Below are 17,806 nucleotides of genomic sequence, written 5' to 3' on the forward strand. Positions count from 1 at the left end.
CGGAAATGTGACCCCTTGCCGGAAGATAGCCTCATGAACGGCGGCGTACCCCCTGGCAGAATGGAAGCCTTTTCATCAATGGTCGGCGGGCGCAACTTCACTACGCCAGGAAGACGAAACACCCGCTTGATATGGCTAACGGCGGCCGCTGTCATCGGCCCTCCCGCCTCGTCAACTGCAATACTGTCGCGGAAGACCCAGGCTGACTCTATCTCTTCCCCGCCAGCCTCTCCCCCGTCAGCGGAACCGCTAGCGGCGCTATTGCTCGCTAGCCTCTCCTCACGCCTATTACGGGCGGCAACATCTTTCCTTGCCTTAGAACTCTCTGGACGCCCAACACGACCCATCGCTACGTCCCACGGTATGGTTTGTAAGGGTTGAATGTTCAGCGTAGGCCTGGGCTCGGTGCGGGTCTGCCCGATTTGAGGCCCAAACCGCATCCGCACCGTATTTTGCGGTTTGGCTATTTTCAGAACCGCAACCGGTTTTTCAGTGGGCTGGGCCGCATTTTCGGTTACACCGAAATGCGGTTCGGTGATGTCCGGTAACCGATTTCTTTAGGCCCAGTAACAGACCTTTAATCACCATTTGAGGCCCTAAAGACCAGGCCCAATACATTCATGAAAAACATTCATCAATTCTTCAGTTCAACACTGCAATTGAAACTGCAAATGAAACTGCAGTTCAAAACATTCATCATAAAATCCAAGCTGCAAGTGAACAATCAACAGTTCAACACTTCATGAAAGTATCAAACTGCAAAGTTCAAAGTTCAAACTGATCAAATTAAAACCAACAAGGCAATGTGCAGTTCAACACAATACACAGTTACACACCATCAAACTTCATAGTTCATACTTCATACATAAAACCAGCAAGAAATTACAAGCTATAAGTCTAAAACATGCCGGAAAATTGGTTCGGCCTTCATTCTTCAATCTTCATCATCAGAATTCCCTTCGGCTGGATCTATCCAAGTATTCAAGTATTCAACAATCCCAACAGAAAGCAACAAAACAGAAAATCAAGAGAACAGTAAATCAATCTAAATTCTAAAGATTTAGAGAGCTTACCCTCGCAGGCTCTCGGCCGAGAGAGAAGCAGATCTTTCAGAGGTCAAGAGAGATTGAGAGAGTTGGGAGAGGTCAAGAGAGATCGTGAGAGACTGAGAGTTGGGAGAGGCAGAGAGGTCGAGAGAGTTTGGCAAATAAGGTCGTGCGGCCAGGTTGTGAGAGACTGAGAGTATTAGCCTATTAGGGTTTCTGCAGAGATCGGGTGCATGCAAGCTCACATAGGCTTGGTTTGTGACCAATCATAATTAGACAAGTATTAAAATTAATTCAAAAATAAATAAAATAAAAAATTCGGTTCGGGCGGTTTAACTCGGTCGGTTCAACACCTGGAATCGATTCCGAACCGTTAACAACCGGTTCGGTTCGGTTAGACTCCAAAACGGCGCCGTTTATGTTCGGTCCGGTTACCAAACCGGAAAATCCGGTTCGGACGGTTCGGTAACCGGATTTCCGGTGTGTTATGCCCACTCCTAGTTCAGCGGTTCCGACAGCGAGGTTCCTGCAGGGGCAAGCGGACGCAACGAGTCAATAAATATCCTATCTGCCACGTTGAGCGACACGTCAGACCCGGAATCCTCACTGCTCGAGATCTCTACAACGCTAGCCATCACAAACCCTAAAACCCAAACCAGTCAGTTCCAACAAGATCTAAACTATCCCTATGTCAGATTTTAGCCAAGAACATCAAGAACAACCATACCCAGAATACCCAGAAAGTGCCAAAACAAGGACACAGCGCATATACACTCAAAACTCATATTCGACCATCTAGCAGAACAATAAACCCCAATTCTTTGTCCTACCTAAACCCATCCCCAACAATCGTTCTAGACCCTCAGATGCACCGGGGAATGGAAGGAATCACTCCAAATACCAAAAACAGAAACTGACAGAAGCAAATAACCAATAAAACAGGGACAAGGTTAAAACTTCCAACCTGAAAGATGGGAACTCTGGTGCGCTTGATGTTGCTCGTCTTCGCTTCTGCAGGACTCTGTCCTCCAAAGATCAGTAACCTCACAAAAATTACAGAACCTTCTTCTCGGATCTCAGAGCAAAGCTTGAAGACGACGATATAAGTTCAAAGTGCAAAGTGATTGAACCACTCGGTTTCCCTCTCTTTTATGTCAACATCAACTCAATCTGAGTCGTCCGCTAAAAAAAGACCTTGCACGACAGCCATACACGTGCCCCACAATCGTACTTACTATCCGGATTAACCGAGACAACGCCTCGATTACAAAATCCATTATTACTCACATTAATGGCGAAGATACGGGCGTGCTGAGGAGACGTTATCCCACACGCTAACCCAATGCATGACGGCCACGTGTCGGGCGCCATCAGACGAAGCGTCTATCCAAAGTAACCGTAAAAAGGCAAACATACCAATCAGCGAGAAAGTCTCCGCTAAGCGCAACACCACTAGCGGGACTTCTCCCTCTCATCTTGCAAGTGAGAGTCTCCGCTACGCACTTCTCCCTCATCTTGCAAGCGAGAAAGTCTCCGCTAAGCGCAACACCGCTAGCGGGACTTCTCCCTCTCATCTTGCAAGCGAGAAAGTCTCCGCTAAGCGCAACACCGCTAGCGGGACTTCTCCCTCTCATCTTGCAAGCGAAAGTCTCCGCTAAGCGCAACACCGCTAGCGGGACTTCTCCCTCATCTTGCAAGCGAGAAAGTCTCCGCTAAGCGCAACACCGCTAGCGAGACTTCTCCCTCTCATCTTGCAAGCGAGTCTCCGCTAAGCGCAATACCGCTAGTGAGACTTCTCCCTTTCACCTTGCAAGCGAGACCGTCTCTGCTAAACGCAACACTGCTAGCGGACTTCCTAAAAGCGAGTCTCCGCCGAGCACAACACCGCTCGCTGAGCTGCAACCAGGCAGGTCCCCGCAACACTTTTGGCCGCTTACTATCAGCGGAGGGACTTCCGCCAACGGCGATTCCCGAGGCAACGCCTCATTTTGAGGACGACCGCCACACGGCGGTACAGTAATGCCACGTCCCTCCGGGACAAGGGGACACGTCAACAGTCGACGACGGCTCTGATCAGGCACGTTGACCCCCGCCACTCGGGTATCAAAGATTGGGCTCGCTACCCAACACCCTCTGCTCAGTGCAGCTCCCCTCAACAAACAATACACCGACCGAACGGAGGTCCATCTTAGCCGGGGAGTGGGGGCCTAGCAGGGGCCCACCAGAAAGGGTATAAAGCGTTTGCTTAGTAAGTCCATGGTTGACAACGCACTGACGCTAATTATGCTTTTGCAAGTCTAGCGGAAGTAACGCTTCAAACAGCTAGGCAACTCCCCAACCAAGATTGCCCTCCTTGACTGGGGACTTGGGGGACTTGGGGGACTTGTACTTACATGAGCATTTGCCAAGCACAATTAGCTATAATGAGCCACGCTCATGCTACCGCTAGCGGTTCCAACTCCCACCAAAGGAGTGACCTATGGAAACATAGCCAAGCAGGCTACCGCCTGAGCCCCGGCTTACCCCGAGATCACCGCTGACGCGCCGCCACGCGCCGCGCCAAGATAGCATCAGAAGCTCCAGAAGCTGGGAACTGAAGGATATCAGTCCCACATCAAAAACATGGAAGAGGTCAGCCTCTTCCTCACATATAAAAGGTTGTCTCCTCTCTCCTCATTAATTACGCATTTACTACTTACCTACTGTTATTCTGTCAACATAAATACATTGACTAACTTAGGCATCGGAGAAGAGAATACCGCCCAACACGGTCTCCCTTTGACGCCCTTTGTATTTTACTTGACAGGTAGCGGAAGTATTGATTACATCACAAGTAGCGGTCCGCCCATCGGACCAGCGTTAACCAAGGTTTAGCCACCGCTAAATCTTAGACATTAACACTAAGTAACAATGGGGTGAGGGTAAAATGGTATTAAAAAAAATTTTAAAAAAATCTTAATGGGGTATTAGGGAAGACTTCCTTAGAGTGTTTTGGGTAAGAGAGAATTTAAAAAAACTTAATGGGATAAGTGAGAAAAAAATCTCTAAAAATAGAGTAAATGAACAAAATTTATGATTATGGTTACGGGCATCTACCTGAATGTCATTTCTGCATGATTGAATGAATCACTTATGGTCCGGATTGGAGACAAAGGCTTTAGCACCGTACATTATTAATCATATACAGAACAATTGCTTTACCAAGAGTAAAAGAACGTAAAATCTAAATCACACGATTTTCGATTCGTCGGGTCGTCGATATCTATAAGAGTAAAGTGAGAATGACTTGTCTTACGTGCAGGAGGCTTTTCAGTAACAAGTTATTCAGAAGATATCTAAGTTCCAGAGTCACTGACATACATGAATTATGAATCCATGATGGTTCAAATCAGAATCCGAAAGAACTCCATCTTGCCCTTTTAAGAAGATAGTCTAAATATCGTAGTTAATGCATGAAGATTAAATCCCTTCTGCTGCTCCAGGTTAAAGTCATTACCCGATCATTGCGGCAACTCAAGCATCAAAAGCAGGTGAATGGGTATAGTAAAGTTACGTATGAACATAAAGATCGAGACTATTCACTGTTTTGTTCATTTTGCAAGAATCATGCTGCGGAAAATATCAATTATATTCGCCTTTTGTATCTAGTATGTACGTTTCGATGAGTCACGCAAAACTGCTATAGTGCTAGTACTGATGTGCAGTGTATAAGCTTGGATGAGTAACTGTTTTAATTTTGTCTAATTGATTAAGGATTTAAGGGTTTTCTTATGGAAGGTTCAATGAGGCTGTACTAGCTAGCTAGTACAATATACTCTATTCTTGTAAACTATTCTCATCTTATACTATCCATGGTTATAGATCTTACCGAAATTCTCAAAATTTTGGGGAATTCTCAATTCTATGCATGTATTCGCCCATTCTTGTAATCATTTTCACTCTTCTCTAATATGAAAAGAGAAAAGCAAAGGTAAATTTAACGTTCCTAGTTACTCCATCTTACAGTCACTAACAAAAAGAATACCATGCAAAACGACAAACATCCAATAGTCTATACTCTATAAGCCTCTTCAATATGCTGCAGCTTCGTCTAGCTAGTTCTATTCTCTTGAAGCGACGATTGACCAAGAATGTTGTTCTTTACTTAAGAACTTAAAATAAGCAAACAACACAACTAATTATAGAGGTTTATGCCAAATATTATTCTCCGGTCTTTAACCCATATAAGGGTGACATCTTTGTGACTTGTGAGCAAACCAAACTTTGTCCTATCGTGGGGAAGAGGTCTAATTTGTCTTTTTCTGTGGCTTCACATGCCACAAGAAACCAAGCTGAACTCTCCTATACATCGTGTATGTGGAAGGATGGGAATGAAAGGTAGCCATCACAAAGCTCAGAGGCAAATCCATTTCCTAATTAAATTAGTATTATGATTCTGTCTTAAATCGCATTCCATGAGTACAAATTCGACAAAAATCTGGCCGGCTAAGACAGCTTCTTTAACCTACTCTTCACTTTCTTCATCTAATGAGATTAATTTAAGGTTATGGTACATACGTGCGAAGTAATTAGGAATGGGCCAAATTAGCTTAGAGCCTTAATTATGAAGGACTCCTTCTATATTTGCAATTTGACGAATATGACATGAGCACCACATGTGGTAATTAATGACGAATGTAGTAGATTTTTTTTTTTTGAAAGAGAATGTGGTAGATCTTTTTATTGTTCCAGCTAGTATCCAAAACTATGATGCTATTTCAAATTACTATTGAAATTGTACTAATTCATAATCATCGTTTATACTAAAACTGTGATTGCATAATTGTTTTTATAGAAAAACCACTCATCAGAGTCATATGAAGACTTCTTGATTCATCACGTTATTGCTTTAAATTTCTATACAACTACATTAAGCTTCATAAAAATTACTCAAACTACTTCGTTTTAGATATAAAAATAAACTTATAATAACTCGGAAATTCAAAAGAATTCAAGGATTCTATATTGTATTATAATCACTAGAATAACTGATTTGTGCAGTTTTGCATCTGTATATATCGATTAAATTTCACACACGTACAACACCTATTAAATTAGTTCGGACAGTTCAAGAAAAGAAAAAAAATTACAAACTAGCTACGTACAGTCAGTCATTCGTGCAGCTAATCAATCAATGTACTCTTGTCATTTTACCATTCCGAATTCGTTTTGTGGTAAATAAATATGTATGTGGATAATTAGGGGATTAGGGATTCACTCTCTGGCCAGTGCTATATATATGGTTCAAGTAGCTACCACATAAGCTAAATACATAGCTCTCAACTCAATGCCTAGCTCTGAGCATGTCTCAGAGACACAGAAGCCATAAACAGATCGATTTCTCCATTACCCAAAAGACCTCATATCTCTATCTCTTCGACCTGTGAAATCTCACAGACCAACCAGATAAACCCTAGCTCGATCTTCAACAATCCCTCCCACCAATAATTACAGGCCGCGTGTCCAGCAGCTGGCTAGCATCTATTACTCTCCTCTCCCTCTCCATCTTCATTTTCCTTCTTCCCTGAGCCCCAAATTAACCCTAATTTTTGTTCCCTTTGATTTCTTCCAAAACAAACCAGAGCCATGAAAACTGAAGTGAGAGTAGGAAGCAGTACGTCAATTGCTGCTTTACAGAATCCGAGTCTCTTGATCAACAGCACCACCTCTCAGGGCTCCCTTACCGGTGCCCTCAGAGGGTGCCTCGGAAGCCTCGATGGGGCTTGCATAGAGAAGCTATTGCTTCACTGCGCGAGTGCCCTAGAGAGCAACGACGTCACTTTAGCTCAGCAAGTGATGTGGGTGCTCAACAATGTCGCTTCTTCTGTTGGTGACCCTAACCAAAGGCTCACCTCCTGGATCTTAAGGGCACTGATCTCAAGATCCTCTAGAATTTGCCCGAGTCTCAACAATAACGGAGGCGGCGGACCTAACCCTAGTACTAGTACTACTAGCACCATCGCGGAGGAGAGGAGGCTGATGACGGTGACGGAGCTAGCTGGGTACGTTGATCTAATCCCATGGCACAGGTTTGGATACTGTGCATCAAACAGTGCAATTTTCCAAGCAATTCAAGGGTGCTCAAAAATTCATATCTTGGACTTTAGCATTACGCACTGTATGCAGTGGCCTACTCTCATAGATGCTCTGGGGAAAAGACCAGAAGGCCCTCCTGATTCACTTAGAGTGACTGTTCCCTCTTGTAGGCCTCTAGTCCCTCCTTTGCTCAATGTGTCAATTGAAGAAGTCGGTCTTCGTTTGGGAAATTTCTCTAGGTTTAGGGATGTCCCATTTGAGTTCAATGTCATCGAGAACTCCTCTTCTTTCGAGTTGTTATTGAGCCAATTAAACCCTACTTCGTTAAATCTCAAGGACGACGAGGCCTTGGTAGTAAATTGCCAAAATTGGTTACGCTATTTGTCCGATGATGAGGGTAGTACTAATAGTGCTCGTAACAATTTTCTTAACATGATTAGATGTCTCAACCCTAGAATCATAGTCGTAGTGGACGAAGATTCCGATCTAAGTTCCCCGAGCCTCAGTTCGAGAATCACCACATGTTTTAACTACTTGTGGATACCCTTTGATTCCTTGGAGACTTTCTTGCCCAAAGATAGTAACCAGAGGATGGAGTATGAGTCCGACATTGGTCAGAAGATCGAGAACATTATCGGTTTCGAAGGGGTCCAGAGAATAGAGAGGCTAGAGTCCGGCGTGACAGCATCTCAGCGGCTGAGGAACGCCGGTTTCTTGAGCTCGCCGTTCTGTGAAGAGACCGTCGGGGAAGTGAAGACCTTGCTCGATGAACATGCTAGCGGCTGGGGCATGAAACGTGAAGAAGATATGTTGGTCCTGACGTGGAAGGGGCACAACTCGGTTTTTGCCACAGCTTGGGTCCCAAATCAAAACGGGTTAATGTTGGAGGATTAAAATTATGGCCGGTGTAAGTTGTGTGTGGCCCTCATAGTGTGTCAGGGGCAAAGACAAAGAACAAAGCATAATGGTTTGCTTTTTCTCTTCGTCAAAAGCCGCAAATGATCGAGCACAAGACAAGAAAAGGCAGATGATCATCATCTTGCGTTGAATAAAATGTTTTTTCACGAGCAGTTTGTATTGAAGCCCTTGGAAAGCTAGCTATGAAATATGATCACATGAAAGGCAAAGAGAGGAATGGACGTGTTGTCTTCGGTTATTGTATGAGACAAAATGTGGCACTTTAATTTGTTTGCCCATCTGTACATGTGCAGGCTTTTGTTTCTTGAAATAGTACTACAATGAAATTATTAAGTTTACTTATTTGCTTGATGGCTAGTCCTTTCTTAATCAAAATATATGGGAACGTACTAATTACATTAAAAAAATTCTTGCACTTAATTGTCAGCGATAATGTAATTTTTTTTTTGTTTTAGTGAAGTAATGAATTTTGTTCGAGAATTATCAAAAGTGAAAAAAAAAAAAAAACCTAGCTCTTCGACTCCTTCGAAGAGAGCAGAGGGACGGCGTCGGTGGTGCCCCTTGGGTTTCCTCCGTTTTTTCCAGTTGGACGTAGCAGACGAGATTCCTAGTCGAGTGGGTCGAAGCGGGGTTCAGGGGGGTTGATTCCGGAGGTTTGAGTGCGTGACGGTTCGTCATTTGGTCATCTAGCTTGGGCGCCAAAAGGCTTTCTGATCAGGACTCTTTCCAAGTGAGTTGTGGTCGAAGTTCGGTGAGGTCAAGGCAACAGATCGGCTTCGGGGTATTGAGTGCAGAAGATCGGAGTTTCTTTTCCAAATTCCGGTTGGTTTGCTGCAGGCTTGGTTCGTAGAAGGTAAGTAGCGGAACTTGAAGGTGATGCAGTGCTAGAACGGCCGGCCGCCGGAAACCTTTGCGGTGGCAGCGATGGATTGGCAGAAGCTGATTAGAGCTATTGCTCTTCTTGCTCAAGTTTGGGCCTGGGCTCAAATTTGGGTTGTTGGGTTTTATGTTGTGGGACAGTAGGGAATGTGTCTTGCCACCCTCATTGATCACTTAGTGATGGGAGTGGGCCTGGCCTAAGAGATTGCCACTCTAGGCATTTGGGTCGGTACATGGTCAAGGACAAATCGTTTTGGGAGCTGGCAATTATCTGGAATAAGATTGGCATTTTTTTCAAGCGACTTATGGATAAGAAATTGCTCCTATTTGTTTGCTAGGAAGTGGCTCTCTGTTGGTACCGCAATTGCGCGTCTGGTTAATGGGGATGCTAGTTAACGATTTTGCCCTAGAAGACACGAAGTTGTTCTTTATTTATGAGTTCGCTTTACAAAGTGGACTCAAATTGACTTGTAATGAGTTTACATTACTTAGATAGGAGTTTGGTCGTTAACTGACCATTAATCTGTCTATAATTGTATGTTAGACTCTGACTTGTTGGCTGGTCATCTAATGCAATGAACCTTTACTTCAAAAAAAATCATAACCAAAGTATTATTTAGTTGGTTGTGAGCTGTGATCTTTAGTTAATTATAACTGACATCGTGGAGGTTATAAATTCAAATTTTATTAAAACAATTTGTTGTTTATATGAAAAAGAGAGAGAGGATAATTTGGTTAGTGATATTAGTCCTCCTTTTGTAAGTATGAGGTCATGAATTCGACTCACAGATTAGTAGCTATTAATTTTTTAGTTATGTAATAAAAAATAACCTAATCATAGCTGAAGCATTCAGAGCAAAGAAAAAACATGACCAAGGCCCAATGCAAAGACCAAAAGTCTCCTTCCTAGTCACCTAAGATGAGTCACGATAAAAGATGGCCGGTTGAGGTCAAAGTTCAAGCGACCAAACCCGCTAACAAAATGTGAAACTGTCAGTGATCTTGATATACTTGTGCACCCGCAATGAGGCTACTGGCTACACCTCCCCACGCGCAAAGCCACAGTTGCAAAAACAAAATTGCATCATGACCAGTTGTCCCTAATCCAAAGCGAGAAGCAGATGAACAATATTAAGGGTACCGCAAATCATCCGAATCGGACAAGCCCGGAATAGATCTTGACATATCGATCAAGTCCCTATATATAGGATTATAATGCTCCTTAATGACTGCTATTTAGGTAACTTTTAAGAGATCACGATAATAAAAGTGGAAATAGTGTGAAAGTAATAACACAGAAGCTGGCTTAAAGCTTCAACTCAAAACGAGGAAACGATAAGGTAACAAAGCACCACACAGTGCGTAACCTCGTGAGCTACCAAATCTTGACAATCTAAAAATGCAAAAGGAAAAAAAAAAAATCCGACCTACCGGATTCGAACCAGTGACCTAAGGATACCTGTTTGAAACAACTACAGTCCTCCGCTCTACCAACTGAGCTAAGGTCGGTTTGATGTTAGGGGTGTCTTTCCTAATATATATAAGTAGGCTTTAATCTATAGAACATGATTGGGCTCAAAGCTTGGGCTTGTTTTTTTGGAAGGAAGCTTGGGCTTTTTAGAGAGTATGGAATCGCTACCAGACTACCCAAGTTGGAGCGCACACATACTATTTCTTTCTTTCAACCTTGTATTAATAAATCTCATTCTCGTCTCGTCTAATGTCCTAGTTTTTTTTTTTTTTTTTTTGATAAAAAATGTCCTAGTCTTATAATCGAAAATGTTATATGATAATATAAACACTGAAGATATCTTAAAAAATCAACAAAACACAAATTTAAAATAAGAGCAGGAAGAAATAGGTCTCTACATTTTTTTTTTCAGTAAACAATATGACGTATAAACTTGGAGGGAATTAATCAATAGTTTTCAGTCATGTAGTTAGAGCTATGCTCCCATATTATATAGTTTGTCTGCCTTTTGTGTGAGTAACTTGACTTTATATTTTGATGGAGAATGACGCGTAATTGGTTTACTTCTAATTTTATTAATGATCTAAACTTGATGGAGTGTGATGCTCTTCTCTTTGTCTGGTGTGTGACAGGATTTATTAAGTACATTTCTTGATCGTAAATTCTTTTCAAACAATAGATGAAGTATTATTCTCTTTAATAAATAAATAAAAAAGGCTTGGAGAGAGTTGGAGGGAATTAAAATGTCATGATCTTTGTGTGCGACCCGGTATTCAGAAATGAGGGTCCACACCCAAAAACAAACGTCCAAAATTCTAATCCAAATCACCAAAAAGAAAATCTGATAAAGGACCCGAAGCGGGCATTTAAGTCAATTTAGCAAACCTAGCTTGGGAGGAGGAGATGGAATAAAGTAGTTAGAGAAGGAGGAAGGGAATGGGTGCACTGTGCTACAGGGACTTGCAGCGAAGAACGTGGAAATAAACCCATGGAGGGAAAGCCAGCACAAAGCTTTAATTCCAAGCTCAATGGTCTCCCCCAAGAATATCAAACATTAACATCAATATTTTACTTCCACTTTTACCATTTTTCCTAAACTGAGATTCATTTTCTCTGGGAATGTCAGAATGGGGGCAACTGCTAGTATTTGTCTAATTAATTAGTAACACACACTTCAACTGCTCCATGGATTCATTAGTCAAATATTATATATCACTCTTTTCTGTCTCTATACTCTTTGTTGTTTCACATTTCCTAATGCACCTTTAGATCCCTTGTCTCTCTATATCCCAGTCAATTGAGGCCTGAACCAATAGTACCCATTTTTGCATTAACCAAAGAAGCCCTTCACCTCCTTGTGTTTGTCCTCTTGCCCACTTCAGAATATATGACCTTGTGTCATCTTCTTCCTCCTCCACTTCACTCCCAATCTGGCCCCTCTTCATTTCTTTGTCTTTGTTGGGTTGTTGAAAAGTTGCTTTCTTTCTCTTCTGGTTACAATTTCCCAGAAAAGACTCCTGATTTGAGGGGTGTTTTGATCGTTTGGGTACAATGGAGGTTTGCTGTGATCTTGAAGTGGATGTTAATGGTGAGGAGTCTTTCATGGTGAACAAGGTAAAAACTTCTGAAATGCTTGCAAAACCTACTGTATATTTTGCATCTTTTGCAAGTTCTGTGCTTTGTGTATGTTCTAGTAGTTTTTTTTTTCATGGCTAAATTCCATGTTATCCACCATTTAATTTTTCATCTGTTCTGCATTGATGTGGGTCATGGCCACCTTCAGCTTTCATGCTTCTGTTCAGTCTATTTTTTTTTGGAGGAGAACTAGACGTTGAAATGGAAAGGGCAGCAAAATGCTTCTCTTTATTTTCCTTTTGCCTTTGTTCTCTCATAGTCTCATTTAATGGTGGTGTTTATGGCTATATGGGCCTGAAATCAGTGAAATGTTCCCCCCACCTTTTCTTTCACGAATTTGGATCGCTCGATTTAACAAACATTTATTGCTCAAATTATTTCTACCCTTCATTGAGGGGATGACCCCTGATCAGTAGGCATCACTTCTGGGTTGCCCTCCCCACAATTTATGGCCTAGAAGGACCTCTATTTGGTCTTTTCTTTTTTTCCCAATTCAATGTGTTCATTCTCTTGGTGGGTTTCCGTCTATTCTGAACTGGGATTTTTTTTTTTGTTCTGTTTGTTTCAGAAAGCCTTGATATTGCATAGCTTTGTGACCCTTCTATTAGCTCTCAATGAAGTTGCGAGTGTTATTTGCTTTTTTTTCAGCAAGCTAGTTCTCATCTAACACTGGCTGTTGATGACTATTTCTGCAGAGAGTTATTGCTTCCTATTCGGGCAAGTTGAGCAAGTTACTTGGCAAATCAAAAGGTTCCACAAGAAATCTTAAAGTTGTCTTCCATGACTTTCCAGGAGGTGCAGAGAGTTTTGAGCTCATTTCAAGGTTCTGCTACAACAATGGCAGCATTGACGTAACTCCTTCCAATTTTTCCCTCCTACATTTTGCTGCCATTTTCATGGAAATGAACATTTCTGTTTCCGGAGCACGCAATTTGTTCGAAAAAACCGAGAAATCACTTGAAGAGATGAGGTATTGGACTTGGTCTGAGCTCTTGATTGCTTTGAAGCAGTGCCAAGATTTACTTCCGGCAACTAATTGTTTGCCTCTACTTGAGAAATGCTTGGATTGCATTGTGGGAAGACTGGCTTTGGCCAGTGAAGCAAGTCCATGTCCTTCAACTTCATCCCCAGATAGCTCTGGCATTCGGTTTTCGTGTGACACTAGAAGCACCGAGAGCTTGAAAACCAGCTCCTCTCGCTCAACATGGTGGTTCGAGGATCTTCTAGTTTTAGGTCCCAATTTGGTTGAAATGCTGGTGAAATCCATGGTTACTCGAAAGTTTGATCATGTTACTATCAGTAGGTTCCTCTTTTATTACCAGAAATCGAAGTTCTACACTGTCGAATCCGATGCCAAGCGCACTATTGCAGAAGCAGTCATTGATATGCTTTACATTCTTGATCAGAGCTCTGTTTCTTGCAAAACTTTGTTTTGGATTCTTCGTGTTGTTCAGAATATAAACATAAACAAAAGCAGCAGGAATAAGTTGGAGAGCATGATTGGCTCACAGTTGGATCAAGCATCATTGGATAACTTGCTTGTTCCTTCCCTACATGGGATCAATCACTTGTATGATGTCAATCTTGTTTTGAGGTTTTTGAACTCATTTCTGCGCGGAGGAACATCAAAAGCGTCTCCTATGAGATTGAGGAAAGTTGGAGTCTTGGTGGATTTGTATATAGCAGAAGTAGCCCCAGATCCTTGTTTAAGGCCTTCAAAGTTTCTGGCTTTAGCCATGGTCCTGCCAGATGCTGCTAGAGACTCCTATGATGAGCTTTACCGTGCCATCGATATGTATCTAGAGGTATTGCATTTATCTCAAATTTTTTTTATTCAAGTCATCTAGTTTCAATTACCTATAATTTTAGCCGTGTACATAAGTTATGATTGTTGATCAACATATCAAATTTGACAGCTTAGAACATTGTGACTAATTTTAGATTTATGTGTATGAAACTTCTTATGGATTGAACCGGTTTGTTATAGGTACATGGAGGATTGTCCGAAGAGGAAAAGATGAAACTCTGTTGTTTATTGAACTATGAGAAGCTCTCGGAAGAAGCTTGCATACACCTTTCTCAGAATGCAAAATTCCCATCAAAATCAGCAGTCCAAGCTCTCATTTCTCAGCAAGTCAAGCTTAAGAGATTATTTCATGCCACTAACAATCCCAAGTCCTATGGTGACTCCCCTTTTAGTGTCACTGAGGTAGATAATGAGGGAAGGAATGGTCATGATTCCAATGAACAACGTGTGCTTTATGCTGGAAAACTTGATCTCTCGGCTGACAACGAGAAACTGAGAGAACATTTACATGGTATGCAGTGGAGGGTCATGGAGTTGGAAAAAATGTGCAAGAAAATGCAAATCCAAATGGCAAAGTTCACAAAATCAAGAGTGTTATCAAGCCACAGTCATGCAAGATCCTTGCCCAAACTTTGTTCATGATAGTTTTGCATTTCATTTTATTTTTTTATGAAGTACTATATCTCATATATGTATAGCAAAAAGGAATGGGTGGGGGTTTATGACTTTTTGTGTTTGTAACAGTTTTTCTTTCTTTTCTGTATAACTAAAGGTGAACTCTTGGTCGTATACAGTTACAGAAAGAGAACTGCTGTTGAGTCATTTTGTTATGACTAGTCCCTATTGATTTTTCTTTAGTGCTCTTGGTAGAAGATGGGAATTCAAGGTCAAGTCATTTCCTCAAGTCACTCTCACATTTTGGGGCATTCTCTAATGCAATGCAAGCTGGAAAGCAGCATGGTGTCAAATTTGAGAGGGAATGAAAAGCTGAGCATATTTCATTACATACTTTTCCATTTAAGGCATAAGCTGCATATTTAGCACATGAACTATTCCCCCTTTTCTTAATCATCATCATATATTTGTCTACAATGTCCTCTATGTGAAATCCAAATTGTCAACCGCTTATACTTTCCGACTATTGACCGAATTTAATGGTTGATGTTTGAAGAGTATTAATATTTTAGAGCATTGTAGGATTTTTTACCGCGTAAACTAAAAATTAAGATTTTGTTTGTCTCAATTATTTGTCAACTAATCAAACAAAGAATAAAAAGCTAGTAGTAAGATATTATATACAAGTAGTGTAGTTGTTGTTGACTTGCCCCAAAAACAATCGAAGTGGGAAACTGAATAACAAGGTTCACTTATTGACTCCCAAGTCTTCCTCTGCATTATTGACTGCAAGCCTATACAGAAAAACACAAGTTGACATGAACAACTCTCAACTCCCTGTTCTCTTTAGCTGTCCGAGAATCTAAGAAAACTATTCCTGAAGAGTGAAAACTAGAATGAACCAACTGTTAAAAACTGATAGCGACCTTTCATGGGTAAGTCTTGAAAAGATGAAAAGACCATAGGTTTTAAAAAGAAATTGTAATTGAAGGAATTAAAGCATGAACATGGCTTTCCCTTACAGAACACAGGGACTGAATGAAACCAAGCAATGTTATTCTACATTATTGACTCTAAACCTAAACCCTGATTCAATTCACCGGCTGTTAAATATTCATTGCAATCTTCATGGGTAAGTTTGAATAGGTAAAAAGGCCTAGATAACATAAAATTGTGATCCAAGGAGTTAAAGCATGAACAGAAAGCCCTTTGCCCTTACAGAACGTACAGAAGGATTCAAAGAAAGAAACCTATTAATGTTTCCACCTAAATAATCTCAAGTAAAGCAGCAATTTCAATCATGTGAAATCACAATATATCAACTTGCCTCGAACACTTAATTATCAAGAAAACATTTTCCATAAGATATTCTCCCAACAAATTAATGAATCACATATTCTAATTCCGAGTTTCTGACTTGCATGCTTCTGACGAATATTCATACCAAACCCTGCATTGGGTCTAGTTCTAGTGACTCTCCACTGTTACTATACCTACTCACAACCTACTCTCACTAATAATATGCAAATGATCCCCACCCAGGCATTTGTGTTCAATAATTTGACTAATAAAGAGGAACAAACTTTTGCTAAATCCATTATTGGCACATCAAGTTTTGTATGAATATAAATGTTTGACATCAGTGATCAAAGTTGTAAGCATTAACACGAGGATTAAAAATTGCAATTCGACAAAAACAGAGAGACCGAAGATCATTTAAACCTTCTGTAAAACAGAGTTGATCGAGCTTTTGGTTTCAGCAACTAGACTCGATCCTTCATTGACGTAATAATAACATGGCGTAAGATGGAAGGAGATTCACTATTCACATGGACCTGAATTGTGTGTGGATATTAAAGGTTGGTTTTCCGGGTCAATCTGAATCTTGATGAAACCAAGATATAAACATGAATGGATTAAGAGTCAAGAGAGACAAAATCCCATAAACCCTTTCCTTAGACGCCACTTTCTTCTTCTGCAAGTTCCCATGCCAGGTCCTTCTTTCTTAAATCCATTATTGTTGTTACTTATAGATTGATCGATCCGGATTATAATATAAGCAACTAGTTACCACTGTATATATAGTTGAATATCATGAGTCCATGAGACCATGACCACGTCCACAGGAACCAAGCTTCTCATTGAAGCAACCTTAAGGTTAATGACATATTTTTAAAAAATACTTTTGTATTTCATATTTTCAAAAGGAGTTTGTTATAACAACAAAATATATAAGAAGTACCGACTTGTACTACTGCCTTGGTCTTGGGGTCATTGTGAAATATCTTCCTCGCTAGGTTTCTCTGCTTGCTTGATGGCTTTAAAGAATCAAAATTTGACAAAAGATGAAACTAAAAGAGAACTAAAGAGGGAATGTGAACAAGATGGATCCGATATTTGCCTACAAAATTTGTATACCCAGTAACCCAGGATTAATGTGGTAAAACTAGGTCTTGTACCCTATCCTTCCACCACCTAATGGGCCTGGCTCATCAGTTGGATATTCAAGTGGCCACATAATCGTGCTAGCAATAGAACTGAATGACGAAAATTGTTAAGATGAGGATCAAACACACAATTAGCGCTGTGAAAATCAGCACTAGAGGCAAAACAATGTTTCGAAAATCAGTGCCATCACTAGAAGGTGGTGGGGAGAAAATGGAAAAGGAAGAAGAGAGGCATATTAATGTGTATTTGGTCTAAGAGATCGAGATTTATCCATGTATATAAGTTATCGGGCCCCTTAAGCAGTTGAACATTCATCGCCACTGCTACGTTACTAGGTGATTTGTTAAGGCGTTTTTTTTAAATTAGCATTTGCTAGCCTTTAGTTCAGGATCATTATTAATACAATGATTTCTTCACTTAAAATAAATAAATTGTCTTTGTTTCTTATTACCTACACAAAAATGTTCACCTGGTCCGTTATTGACTAAGAAAATAATGATTAACCACCCTTGGATGTAAATCTAATGGCAGAGAGAATTATTATTAAGTTGAGGTGTTTTGTTTTCCACCATTGGATGTAAATCTAAGGGTTATTGAACATAAATTCTTTGATCAACAACTGACCAGGTGAACACCAGATTACCCCCAAATGCATGCAGTTAGGAGTTCTTTGAGTTTACTCAAGATGTTTGACCACCTGCGAACAATTTTTTTTTTTTGAGTAAGAGATAGAGATATCATTCATCCCAAGGCTAGAACGGCCCTCACAATGATTTCCTCTACTCATTATCTGCCAATACATGTAGATAATTGCCTTTGTTTCTTCTTGCCTACAAATACATGCAGTTAAGACTTCTTTGAGTTTACTCAAGATGTTTTTACCACCTGAAAACATTTTTTTTTGAGTAAAAG

General features: G+C 40.8%; 2 protein-coding genes and 1 non-coding gene across 4 annotated transcripts; 2 read left to right on the forward strand and 1 right to left on the reverse strand.

Annotated features, from left to right (window-relative positions):
• Window positions 1-6,340: 6,340 nt before the first annotated feature.
• On the forward strand, window positions 6,341-8,381 carry LOC133726073 (scarecrow-like protein 32). Its single transcript, XM_062153540.1, has one exon. The coding sequence runs from the start codon at window positions 6,672-6,674 to the stop codon at window positions 8,013-8,015; it is 1,344 nt and encodes a 447-aa protein (XP_062009524.1). The 5' UTR covers window positions 6,341-6,671; the 3' UTR covers window positions 8,016-8,381.
• Window positions 8,382-10,339: 1,958 nt separating this feature from the next.
• On the reverse strand, window positions 10,340-10,427 carry TRNAY-GUA (transfer RNA tyrosine (anticodon GUA)). Its single transcript is given in 2 exon segments — window positions 10,340-10,375; window positions 10,391-10,427. It is a non-coding gene; the product is annotated as a tRNA-Tyr (tRNA).
• Window positions 10,428-11,328: 901 nt separating this feature from the next.
• LOC133726074 (BTB/POZ domain-containing protein At3g22104) lies at window positions 11,329-14,835 on the forward strand. Of its 2 annotated transcripts, none has more exons than XM_062153541.1 (3): window positions 11,329-12,003; window positions 12,720-13,829; window positions 14,012-14,835. In XM_062153541.1, the coding sequence occupies exons 1-3, from the start codon at window positions 11,941-11,943 to the stop codon at window positions 14,471-14,473; spliced, it is 1,635 nt and encodes a 544-aa protein (XP_062009525.1). In that variant the 5' UTR covers window positions 11,329-11,940; the 3' UTR covers window positions 14,474-14,835. The 2 variants fall into 2 exon arrangements, with proteins under 2 accessions (XP_062009525.1, XP_062009526.1); XM_062153542.1 differs by lacking the exon at window positions 11,329-12,003 and adding an exon at window positions 12,053-12,537.
• The last annotated feature ends 2,971 nt before the right edge of the window (window positions 14,836-17,806 follow it).

This window comes from Rosa rugosa, chromosome 1, assembly GCF_958449725.1.
Source record: "Rosa rugosa chromosome 1, drRosRugo1.1, whole genome shotgun sequence".
Classification (NCBI taxonomy): Eukaryota; Viridiplantae; Streptophyta; class Magnoliopsida; order Rosales; family Rosaceae; genus Rosa; species Rosa rugosa.

Excerpts from the sequence above, each read along its gene's own strand:
- LOC133726073 (XM_062153540.1), top strand. The coding sequence starts at position 6,672 with ATGAAAACTGAAGTGAGAGTAGGAAGCAGTACGTCAATTGCTGCTTTA.
- LOC133726074 (XM_062153541.1), top strand. The coding sequence starts at position 11,941 with ATGGAGGTTTGCTGTGATCTTGAAGTGGATGTTAATGGTGAGGAGTCT. Across the intron at positions 12,004-12,719 it reads AGTCTTTCATGGTGAACAAG|AGAGTTATTGCTTCCTATTC; the intron begins GTAAAAACTTCT and ends CTATTTCTGCAG. Across the intron at positions 13,830-14,011 it reads CCATCGATATGTATCTAGAG|GTACATGGAGGATTGTCCGA; the intron begins GTATTGCATTTA and ends GGTTTGTTATAG.